Genomic DNA, 13,134 nt, shown 5'->3' on the forward strand with positions numbered 1-13,134 from the left:
AGCAAGACCTATAGACATGGTTTCCATAATAATTATAAAGATTACAAGATAAAGCAATTCTATTTCACTCCTCAAGTTGGAATTAATCATGTCTGGAACTTCTAGGGAAGTATTAACTATCATAGTTTCAGGGCACCTTTTAAACTACAATGTTACTTTGCACCCAAACATTGTCATTTGAATGAGTGCTACAATCATACAGCACAGGAGGTCATTCAGCCCATCATGCCTGTGCTGGCTCTTTCGAAGGGCATTCCAATTAAGCCCACTCCCCTGCTCTTTGCCCATAGCCCTGCACTTTTTTCCTTCTCAAGTATATATCCGTCTACAAGATGCACGGCAGCAACTCGCCAAGACTTCTTCGGCAGCACCTCCCAAACCCGCGACCTCTACCACCTAGAAGGACAAGGGCAGCAGGCGCATGGGAACACCACCACCTCCAAGTTCCCCATCAAGTCACACACCATCCTGACTTGGAAGTATATCACCGTTCCTTCATTGTCGCTGGGTCAAAATCCTGGAACTCCCTCCCTAACGGCACTATGGGAGTACCTTCACCACACGGACTGCAGCGGTTCAAGGCGGCGGCTCACCACCACCTTCTCAAGGGCAACTAGGGATGGGCAATAAATGCTGGCCTTGCATCCCATGAACGAATAAAAAAAATTCCCTTTGATAAGTTACAAGTGAAACTGCTTATGTAGACATTTTTCATGTTATAGAAATATCATGTTACAAAAAGGAAGAAAAAGACAAATCCCTGTGATGGACTCTATTTGTATGATATAAAGTCCAAATTTTACAGTACTCTTTTGTTACATTGCCAGGTATAGTTCCCATGTTTTTGTGGTATGATTAAGTCCCCTGAGAATCAATCATTTTGGTTTTAAAAGTAGGCACGAGTACTGCATTAAAACTGGAGAATTTTTAACAAGTTTAACTGAGAAGTGACTTTAACCAGGCACATAGAATAATAAAGGGTATGGAAAAGGTAGAAAGCATGAGAGCAAGCCAAGGGGACACAGGTTTAAACTAGTAAAGATAAATTTAGGACTAAGATCAGGAAGTTCTTCACACAAATAGTGTGAGCAGAGGCGAAAACCCTAGAACCATACTTTCTGGACCATGAGCTAAGATGAGCCGATTGACTGTCCTCATCCATATTTATCTTGTGATCCTACATAGTGTCTGTGGTGGCATAGTAATGAGAAATAAATCAATGAAACAATGCCATTTGCTTCTTCCAATGTACTGATGGATCATAAACAGAGAGGGCAGTAGTATAATGAGGTAAATAAGAGAAAGTCTATTCATTTTGTGGCAGTAAGGGGTTATAATAAGGGAAAACTATATATAAAAGCCTTTAGCACAATGGAAATATATAGCACAGCAACTTACAGCATTTAATTTCCCGAAGTTTTTCTTGAAATTGAAGCAATTAAATTAAAAATACAAACATGGCTACATTTATTTAGGAGCTCCTACATGATCCCAGCACTTTTTTTCCCTTAAGGTTTTTGCCCTCCCCCGCCTCCCCCCTCCCAACCCCTGCCACTTCACGCTGCCATCTGGGAGTTTCAAGCACCTTCGGGGTGGGGGAAACAGTATCATCGGGGTCATATGTCAGTGCCCCCAGCAACACATGGGAATGAAAACTGACATCACCACACAAAGGCCACTGTGGCTGAAGCAGCAAAATACTGACAGAATGTCTAGAACGTACTGTCAGCATGCTGCTGCAGTTAAGGGAATTTTACCAACTAGCGCCATAAACTAACATGTGACTTATAAGCTTATTGAATATCCTCCACAAGCTAGACAGACTGGCTACTGACTAGGGTTCATAATATTGTCCCTGGCAGACACCATTCTGTAGCTGATTCAAATCATTCTTTAACTACAGCTCGCTGAAAGTACAAAGTCATAAAAACAGGGTCGCAGTAACTAATGCACAATGTTTTCTGTGTGATCACTCCACTACGTGGTTTAATCTTGGACAAGGAAATAAATATAAAAGACTATAATAAGACTACTGTATAGAAGTCCATTCACTCACTACCATTTACCAGTACTAATGCTGTAAAGTTACACAAATAATAATAGGTAGAGAACATTAAAGTATATCAAATACTTTTCAAAACATTATATTAATGATCAGCTATATGAAAATATTCACTAAATCTATCCCAAAGTTCCAAGAGCAACTTTTTTTTAAACCACACCAAACATACGATCCTAAATATAATTGTTATACAACTTTGAGCACTCTGGAAACATTGCACTTTTTTTTAAAGCTAGTTTGCTATGCAGCACATTCTACAGAAAATTAAATATGTCTACAGAAAACTAAATATGTTTACATCAAACAATCCTTCCCAATCTCTTTAGAAAATAGTTTATATTGAAGTACCAAAACATGATTATTGTATTTCTTTTGCGGAGAAGGGATGTGGAGAAATATTAGAACGAGATAGAGAAAAAATAAAATCAATACCCATTTAACCCCCCAAAAATGTGAAAATACACAAGGATCACATCTCAACCCCACCAACTGAACTATCACTTTTCAGACTTAAATTGTACTCTGTGTAGTTTTCAGAATCAATTCTGCTATCCTGAAGGCTGCACTTAAAAAATGAATCCTTACTGGCTCCAGCAATACACAAAACTCTAATAAATATAGGACACCATTCCCAAGTCACCAGGGTTGTTTCTTTAAAAGACCGCAAATGAAGATCCGCACCAATTGTTTAATTAAAACTTCATTTAGTAAAGATTTTCAAAAATATTTCCTCACATTTTCTCCATGTCTTTAGGTATCCCCAGGCATACACCATAACCAACAGCCGAGTGTTTAGATAACAACCTATCTGCAAGGTGCTCAGACCTGCAACTTTCCCTCCTAGCACAAAGAGTCCAGTCAACCAACTGCATTGTCAAATTTACACCAATTTAAGGACGGAGTGTGTTATAAATCGTATCATCATCAAGAAACTACTCATGAAATAACACTGGATGGCCAGCTGGTGGCGCCGTCCAAGGAGTATAAATACTCAGGCGTGGGCCCAGCTTGCCCAGGGACAATATTGTAAGACAAGGAACTAGTGAAGTACAACTAGACCTCCATGTTCTGAAACAAGTTGATTAAAGCCTTGCTTTATACTCAAACCAAGTGCGTAGTGAGTTTTATTACGTCAATGTGCATGAACTAAAACAATTAGGATAAACAAATACAAATGCCAGTTATAAAAATTAAAATATATTTGCCATATACTGCAATCCAGTAAAAGATCAGTGTATTTTCTTTTACCCACAAATGTGTTTAGGTGCCCATTATTGGAGGAACACAATATAGAGTTACTTTTGCTTCACTCCACAAACTTTAGGGATTTTTCCTTAAAAAATGTAATTTGCTATCAAATAAAGAATAGACTTACACCAGTCAATGTTCCCTCTAATTTTTTTCCCTTGTGCGGGCCCTTTAAATTTGCTGCGCATATCTCTTCAGCGGTAGCAGCTGGTGAGTGGCCTGAGTGGGACCTCGCGATGTGCACCTTAGGGGGAACATTGACACCAGTGTTCCTTTACACTATATTTGCCAGAAAATAGCAATAAAAGATAAAATGGATTCCCTAATGCACAATATGATGTGATACTGAGCCATATAGACCAGAAGGTGACAGGTTAGATCGCCAGTCTATGTTTAGTTAAATAATCTCAGCCAGAGCATTAGAATTGGTCACAATGTCCCTGGACTAGGGAGGTGGGAAAAATCAGCCTCAATTCCAGCTCCTGATTTTTATCCACTGATCTCTGCTGGAAAACGTGCTTGCCGCGGATATCAGTTGAGGGCAGGATCAAAACTGACTGGTGCTCTCCTAGCCCAATTAGTCTGCCAACACTCATTGTCTAGGCTTAAAATGAAGAATGGCCATTGAGTGAAGTACCCAAGGACTGTTGACACCCATGGGATTGTAGTTCAACAATATTCAGCTACTTCAGTAGAGAGGAAACCATTGGAGGAAACAAATGGCTTTCTTGTTCATTTTTCCTGTGTTCTCTTCTGAAGGCTGGGGTAGAGTTGCAGGGGCAACTGGCACCTTCTGGTACCTTGTCCAAGTGACCATTATTCATGCCCAATCCTGTTCTCATTTGACATCCAACATGCACAATGCCAGCAGGGTTGCAATCAGCAGCGGGAATCCTGGTGAGTCATTTGAACTATTTGGGGGAGTTGGTGTCCTCTAAGGTGGTATTCAGTAAGTGACAGTCATCTAACAAAGCCATCTATGTAGTCCAAAATTAAAATGACAATCTTGCAGAAATATGTATTTTAAATAAAACTTGCAATTGTTGGTAGGTGTCATAGTAATAATGCCCCGTGTTCATACCTAGCATTTAAAAATCACACTTAATCTCATCATCAAATGATGAATTTATAAAACAATTTGATTAGATCTTGAGCTCTCAGTAATGCCATACAATAGTATGATTCTGAAAGACTTCAGGCAAGTTAACAATCTAATGCATACTGTTCACTCTTATCAAATCTCCCAATTCCCTTGGGGCTGTCACTTTGGGCTGTCAATGACTGCCCCCTTTAAGAGAGTAAAGTTCACACATTCACATTCATATTCCACTGTCATTCTACCACAAATGTTACTAAACAAGCATATACAGTGCTTCAAGTCACTCAAAGATATCATCAGAAGATTAATGGAAAATAGATGTTGATGGCCTCAAAAAATCCAAGTTTTTCCCCTTATCGTGAGAATCCTCATAAAACCATCTATGTTCTCCTTTAAAAAAATCTCATTATGCATATTTTGTTTTAAAATTTAGTCCCTTTGGGCCAATATGACTCTTGTGTATGCTCGATGGCTACCCTGACCCTCCCACATCCCTCTCCCCTTGGGCAGAAATAGTTATTTCCCAGAGGCAGATTAAATATGTTCCCATCACCCCTGCAGCACACAAACAAGCAAAACATAAGTAATAGGGCTTGCTTAATCAATATATGGAAAACCTGAATTAATAACTTTCTCACTTAAAAAAGGCCAGGTTTGCTTTAGTGACTAAATACAGTCAGTCCTATTCAGTTCACTAAAAAGTCTTGCAACTATATTAGGGGACATTAATTTCCTAAAAAGAATTGAATTCACATCAATACACTTACACAGTAAAACTGCACAAGAAATTACTACTAAAATTAAGTTACATACAATTTAATGAAGCGATTCATTTAACCTGTTAAAAAGTCAAAACAGTTTCAAACATGACATAGACAGGGGCATAACACGATTTATTTGTTGGCAAATTCTTCTGTTTCTTGTCAAACTACCTAAGGATGCAAATTTCACAGTTTTGATGGGTCTGCAGAAAAGTAGTAAATTATCAGCAGATGTGCCACATAATTAATCTGATGTACTTCACACATGAACCTAGCTGCTAATTAAAACCCTACATATAATTGACTTCATTTACATATCATTGAAGCTTCACAACAATTAAAAATTCTTTACAGACGCATCTATACACTAAATATTTAGAGGAAGACACATAAGAAATAAATTTCATTTGAGACTGGGTAAACTTATAAACCTTCAACCATCAAAGAGAAATCAGGAATTGTACGTTAGATCATCCTAAAAGTGCCTTGAAAAGAACAAACACATTAGTGTTATCTTAATATTAATCCATGCTGTTATGTTGCTTACAATTCATTTTCAAAAATACTCTTAATTGTATATAAGTTTAAGAGAAGTGAATTGTCCTGCAATTTGTAAACTAAATTGTGCCACAGTATTTTAAGAAAATATTGAAAACCTTCTAAGGACTAGCTCTTTTGATTCAGAAAAGAACCAATATTTTATCACTGTATCACTCCAACTCTTTGTGCATTACTTTTGACAAACAATTCAAGACCCCTACAAATCACTTTTGAAATGGTCAAACTATCCAACACAAATGTGGCTTATTAACTAATCAAAGACAAAGGATAAAAGTATTACATTGGAAAAATGCTCTTAAGTGCCAACCATATCATATTTCTCTTAGTATTTTAACACACCCCCTAAGGTTATTTCAAAAGGTTATGGTTGGGTCATCTGAGTTCTCCTCTCGACATTAAAAACGGAACAGAAACTTTGGCACGTCATTAGTTAAAATATCAAAATGTTTCATCTTCAAACTAAAAGGGTAAATCAGCTCAGAATGAATGAATTTTTGTACCGTGCCTCCATAAATTACATCTAAATATTTGATAATATTCTGGTGCTTGCTGGATAAACTACTTCAGGGTAATAAAGTCACCCTTAACGGGACTGGGTGTCTTCTTGGGCCATGATAATCTCAAAATCAAATAGGCCAACAAACTCACCAGGGTTAATTTTTTACTTTCACTAATTTAAGCTCATTATAAATCCACAAGCCCTTGTAGTGTGACCACACACCATAAATACTTAGCCTTCAGGAAATTGCATCTTCCGATTAAAATGATATTTTGTGCCAAACAACAGCTAACCTACCGAATACTACCCCTTTTTTTTGGTTTAAAAGGCACTTATTTATCCTGAACCTATCAAAAGGGACTTCAAAGTTTGCAGGTTAAATGTCGAAACATTTTCCAACCGAACGAAGCACCTTGAGAAAATTGGCGCGAAATGTTCCCCAGGCAGCACGTGCTTCTTCCCTCGAACCGTTGGGCTGAGTGGGCGAGGTGAGGCGCCTTCCCTCGCGCGGCCACCCCCAGGCGAGGCTCGAGCCGCGTGCTCTTGCTGTGCACGGAGCGCCCCGCGCGGCGGAGGACCACGGCGCAGCCTATAAAAAGACCGCCCACCCCGTTACTGTGGCAACCTCGCTCCCCGACCCGAGCTTTGAAGGGCGGCCGTCGCTGCCGTTCTCCAATATGGCATTTATCGCTAGTTTTACTTTTGGAGGGAATTAAGAATGAAGAATTTCGCTAATATTCTCCGCGACGCTTCTAACAGTCGAGGCTCTTTTTTTTAAAAAAGGTATGAACGACAGCATTTTGTGATGCGAAAATATTTAACAATTATTAACCAATATCTGGATGGTTCTGACATCGAGACGTCTCATTTTGGCTACCCACCACGTACTTTTTGAATATCTATATATAGAGATAGAAGTTTTATGTGTTAAAATGACAACGTGTGAAGGTGGGGCGGCATCAGCTCGCGCACTGAGCATGCGCCACTCCGGCCAGGCCGCGTGCACTGAGGGGGTGGGGGTGTGGCTTGTGGCGTCACTGGGTCCCGAGAGCCAGTGAGCTTCAATGAGGTCACCCGACACATGGCAAATAGTATTACACCCGGAAAAAATGCCTCCTTGGGTGTCTTGATGTTCCTGAAACTAGGTTCACTGATACAAGGCTTGGTATGGGTGGGAGGATAGATAAGACTGAGTGTCCTTTGTGTCACTGCAACATCTGGAGGAAGGGGGAGGGGGGGGAAGTTTAAAATCCCCATTAAATGTTCCAACCTGTGTATTTAAATATAAGGATTATTAAATGTGTGGAACCGCGTGACATACATGTTAAAAAATGCATTTAAGCCACAGTATTCAGAAATTAATCTTTGTACAAAAAATTCAACGATTTTTATATTGGAAATATAGATATTAATTTCAGTGCTGCCCTTTATTTTAGCACATCAATTCTTCAAAGTTGCAGCGCTAAAGCCTCTTAGGAATTTTGTCTTTCCCACACCCACCTAAAATTATAGGGTGCGAACCGGGAGGTTAAATAATAGGTGCACGCTTATCATCAGGAATTGGTGTGTGTTAAAATAGGTGCGAAAAAATTGAATATCGTTCGCAAAGGCTGGAATTAAGATTTGCACCGGTTATTTTACACATTCCCACCATAAACTTTTGCACATAGGGAGGGAAACAGTAATTTCAATAGGCACCTATCCTGGTCGATCTAGAGTTCTATCAACAGGTGCGTGTTAGAACTCAGGCAGGGTTCAAGTCTAATCTTGACAAAGTCTGTACATCCAGGTTTCTCAATACTCCTGCACATTAAATTCCCCCTCCTTTCACAATATCCACTTAAGTTTCATTAATCACAACTTCCTGTCTTTATCGCACGATCTTCCCCTACTTTCTGGCGGGACCCTCCACTTTGCATAGTAAATTAAACGTGTTACTGATGTGCTCCAATTGTAAATCAAAATTCTTCGATTTAACCAGTAAATCGAAGATTCCGTTTTAACAAAAATCACATGAATGTGTAGAAATGTAACATGAAGAGTCCAGAAATGGTGTAATCGATTTCCTTAGGCTGATCTGCGCAGCGAGTAATCTCCAACAAAACTGAGTCTGTACCTGTCCCTTTAAAACTGGCAGGAAAGATCGGATTCCGGCCAGATGGCACAAAGGGTACTTTATTTTCCCTCAAATGTCTGTTCACTTGCATTATTTAATAATGTTCACTTTTGAAAAGGTATGCCAAACGATCCTTCAGTTTTACTGAATATTTTACTATTCAAGCAGATAGACTATTTTCGCTTCTTCAAACCGCTGCTTTGCACCACAAAAGTTACTAAGGGTTTTGGTTTCATACACCAAGAAACACTACAGCAACATAGTTCTTCACAATTAACTGTCTCCTTTCGGAAACAATTCTTCTCCAAAGACTTAAGCAACACAACTCAATATTCCTTGGCACAGCTCGCTATTTTTCTGCTTACTAAACGCTCTGTAATTGCCCGTGTAATATGTACAGTATTACACGGGTGACAAAAATCCGAATGGCCGAGGGAATGAATTAGCCCATTGAAAGTCAAACAGTATACTTGTCAGACAATGTCCCGAGTATGCTTCGTCGACTCTTTTTATTCATAACAATTGATGCAAATGCACAGTTGAGCGTTTCCTTTTCAATTCAGTTACGAGTAGCCCTAGGTTCACGGCCGCAACCTTTACCCACCCACAAAAAACAATCAATGCACTGTCTGCTAGCTCCTGTTTGGAAATCAGAATGAAAGGGGGTGTGGGATGGGTGGTGATGGGGGGGAAAAAAAATACAAACTTCTTTCAACTGATGGCCATCTTTTCATTTTTACATCAAGTAAAGAATGAAATCCGAATTGATAGGTTAATAGCGTACTTTTTGAACTAGGGAAGTTGGCAGTCATTCACGGGTTTTAAATTGCAACTTTGTATTTTAAACCCCAGACAGATTCAGTATATATTCTTGAGTCGCATGTATATTTTCCAGTTGAAACGTGAGCGAAACTGATCACAGCATCAGCCGTGTTCATGTTAAAATCTAGTTTGATTTGAGTATAGATCGGATTAAGCAGCTTCCCCAGTTCGCCTTATAAATAGCCCTTTCGGCATTAAATCTCCTCAGGATCTGCTGAATAGATGTGGATTGGATAAAACAGTGCCATACAGAGGCCATGCCTGCAGTTGTTAACAGTCAGCTCTCTCCATACAAATGCACATCTCACAAAACCACTCCCACATATTAGTGAGCAGGGAAACACACACCCTTGTCTGAAACTATCATATTGAGCAGCCCGTGGTCAACTTAATGCTTCAACTTAGCACGTCATTATCTATAATGGGAAACGATTAAAATACACCTTCAGGTATTTAAAGACATCATTCATGATTTTAAAACGTCTCCAGCAAGTGAAGGGGAAGTACAATTGGAGAGAGATTTAAATGCATAATTTCCATACAATTAATGATAAACAAAATGCTAGAAACTGCCTACTGAACCAACACACATAATACGTGCGTGTCCAGTATCGCTGTTTGTGAAACCGAAAATGAATGATTTAACTTTTAATATAAGGATTGAGAGAAATAATTTTCGGACCCGAGTCCTATTTGTCACCGCGCCTATGATGGGTTTGAAGAAAACCTGAATAAAATATTTCAATTAAACACCTTCAATACTATGTTCGACGTGGTTATTTTTTCTATACCATAATGGAAATAGTCAAATGTTATAATCCATAGTAAAGGATGTGTCTCAAGTTGGAAGAAATGCTTACCCTGGGTGCTTTTCTTTTGTATTTGTTGCTGTAGTCAAATCTCTCTTTTATTTCATCCAGCAACTGTTCCAATCGTGCCTTCTCTTCTTTTCCTGTGTAATCCTGACTCAAAAGGACATAGGCTCTCCAGTTGGCCGAATCGAAACCCCAGTGGCAGGTTCTGTTTTCCAATGATTTGTGCGAGTGTACTACAAATTTGTGAGGAGAGTACATCAGCCTGCAGTCCATGCACTGGATACATGCAGCATAAGGGTTACCGTACAATTCAGGCACAAAGAGTCCCTTGCACTTCCCAAAACACTCATGGTATACTTTGAAGCTTTTTTCTGTGATCTCTAACTCAATGGTGCTGGAGTATTCTTTTTTGCAATGGGGAGGGTAGGTTCCTCCATAGAGTAAGGCATTGCAAAGCCTCTCTGCGTCTGTCTTGGTGATCAAGCCACAGGATGGGGCAGAGAAGGGCAAGATCCCCATGACTTTCAGGATCTCCAGCTGGTCTGCCGTGCATCGAGAGCAGTAAATATGCAATTCGTCACATACCGAATTGATCTGTTGGAGGGAAAAATCTCTAAGGACGGAGTTCAGGATCTGAGGCAAGCAAAGCCTCTTCTCCCCACCAACTACGAAACAAGAAATGGTCTCCCCCTCCAGAATGGTCTCGCATCTCTCCGTTGATCGGTCCGAGGGGATGAAGAGGGGACCCGGCATGACAGGAGGGGGCTGTATGGGTAGGTGAATAATCTGATCTGTCTCTTTCCCAGTTTCCTTTTTGTACATCATCTCCTGAGCCCATCGAGCTGAGAAAGCCGCCGGTCCACCAAGCGAACTCATACTGCTGAGATGAAACTGCTTTAAGGTTTGCTGGAGCCCTGGATGAGGCTGAAAACTAGATCTTGGTACAGTCTCCATGATTTGTGACCCCAAAAAGCACACCCGTTTTGTACAAAATCAGATAAATCCTTCTTTAAAAAGCCACGTCGTCCAAGTTTGCCCCACCACCACGGACAAAATTAAAGTCGCTCATGAAATCCAGTCTCTAGGCGTGCTGTGTTTCTGCAGCACTCTTGCCTTCAAACATATCCACAATCGTGCCCTTAAAAAGATCTCTTCAAACAGATGCTCGTTAAACCAGTCCTTCCGAAATCCAGTCCCAATTTGTTTTAGACTCTGTACTTTGTTTCCTTTTTTCTTCTTTTTCAGCCCTCCTTTACGATCTGCAAGCGTAAAGACGCGGCACATCCACACAATACGACCTTGCAGCTCAGACTGCCTTCTCCCCTCTGTTTGTCGGCGTCTAGGTCAGGCATTGAATCTCAGCCAAGAATGCGTCTGACTCCCCCAGGGCTCTTCCAGGAACCAGCACACTGCCCACCGATTTCAACAGCAGCCTACAAACATACAATAACTGGTTTCACAGACCACTGGCTTTTAAACCTACAAGGCGGAAGGGAGGTTTTTTTTTCCAAAGTTCACTCGATATCATTGATTCTCAGGATTAGTCATCAGTAGATTTATTTTTTTACAAAACACGTTGTGTTTTATAGATCATTAGCTTGATGCAATATAACGTGACCGGGAGGTTTTTTTGTTTAAGTAGCCCGAACAATTATACAATGATCAAGTATTAATGTAAAGCTGTTTTTATGGATAACCAACAATTTAGAAAAAAAATGCAATATACAGAAAACCATTTATTTTAATACATTTTCCATCATAAACTTTTGTTTGTAGGACTGTGTCGGTCTAATTTTGCTTTCCACCAGCAACATAATATGTCAGGACGAACTCAAACTGAATAACGTCATCCATCTCATAAAGGCTACTATTATATACATATTAAAAAGATTTAACCTATATTTTATGGCTAAAATTTCAGCGTGGAGTTCAGATAATAGCTAAAAATCCCTCAAGCATTCTGGTTTCTGAAATCATATGGACCCCCTCCCATGAAATTATACACGATGACTGGAGGCTATACGCAATATATAACGTGCAGGTATGTTGTTTTAGATGCACTGAAATTTACCCCCAATATCACTGATCATAGAAGCCCGAATAAATGGCTCACACGCCACCATCAAAAAATATTTGCCAAATCCCGGGGCTCCCTTATTAGCGCCTGGTGAATGTACCACCGTATATCCTTCTCTTAGGCAGTCCCTCGGAACCGAGGATGACTTGCTTCCACATTAAAAATGAGTTCTCAGGTGACTGATGAGTCCAATGCGGGACCTACAGTCTCTGCCATAGGTGGGGCAGATGGTGATTGAAGGGGCGGGTGGGTGGGGTGCTTGGGTTGACGTGTGCTCTTTGCGCTGCTTGTGCTTGGCTTCCGCTTGCTCCCGGCGAAGAGACTCGAGGTATTCGGCGCCTTCCCAGATGCTTCTCCTGCACTTTGTGCGGTCTTGGGCCAGGGATTCTCAGGTGTCGGTGGGGATGTTGCACTTTTTCAAGGAGGCTTTGAGGGTGTCCTTGAAGCGTTTCCTCTGCCCACCTGGGGCTCTCTTGCTGTGACGGAGCTCCGAGTAGAGCGCTTGTTTTGGGAGTCTCGTATCGGGCATGCAGATGATGTGACCCGTCCATCGGAGCTGATCGCGTGTGGTCAAAGCTTCAATGCTGGGGATGTTGGCCTGAGCGAGAACACGGATGTTGGTGTGCCTATCCTGCCAATGGACTTGCAGGATCTTGCGGAGGCAGCATTGGTGGTACCTCTCCAGTGCTTTGAGGTGCCTGCTGTACATGGTCCATGTCTCTGAGGCACACAGGAGGGCAGGTATCACTACTGCTCTGTAGACCATAAGCTTGGTGCCGGGTTTGAGGTCCTGGTCTTCAAACACTCTCTTCCTCAGGTGACCGAAGGCTGCACTGGCACACTGAAGGCGGTGTTGGACTTTGTCATCAATGTCTGCCCTTGTTGACAGTAGGCTCCCGAGGTATGGAAAGTGGTCCACGTTGTCCAAGGCCTTGTCGTGGATTTTAATCATCGGGAGGCAGTACTGTGTGGCAGGGGCAGGTTGGTAGAGGACCTTTGTCTTATGGATGGTTAGTGTAAGGCCCATGCTCTCGTACGCTTCGGTGAAGGTGTTAATGATGGTTTGGAGTTCGA

General features: G+C 40.9%; 1 protein-coding gene across 1 annotated transcript in view; it reads right to left on the reverse strand.

Annotated features, from left to right (window-relative positions):
- The window catches only part of skia (SKI proto-oncogene a), a 171,614-nt gene extending 160,206 nt beyond the window's left edge, over positions 1–11,408 (reverse strand). Inside the window, exon 1 of the mRNA XM_085967263.1 lies at positions 10,029–11,408. Within this exon, the coding sequence (XP_085823389.1) occupies positions 10,029–10,937 (909 nt within the window). The 5' untranslated portion in view covers positions 10,938–11,408. The remainder of the gene's footprint in view (positions 1–10,028) is intronic.
- Between the last annotated feature and the right edge of the window lie 1,726 nt (positions 11,409–13,134).

This window comes from Somniosus microcephalus, chromosome 25, assembly GCF_052327205.1.
Source record: "Somniosus microcephalus isolate GS21.2 chromosome 25, FLI_Smic_1.0, whole genome shotgun sequence".
Classification (NCBI taxonomy): domain Eukaryota; kingdom Metazoa; phylum Chordata; class Chondrichthyes; order Squaliformes; family Somniosidae; genus Somniosus; species Somniosus microcephalus.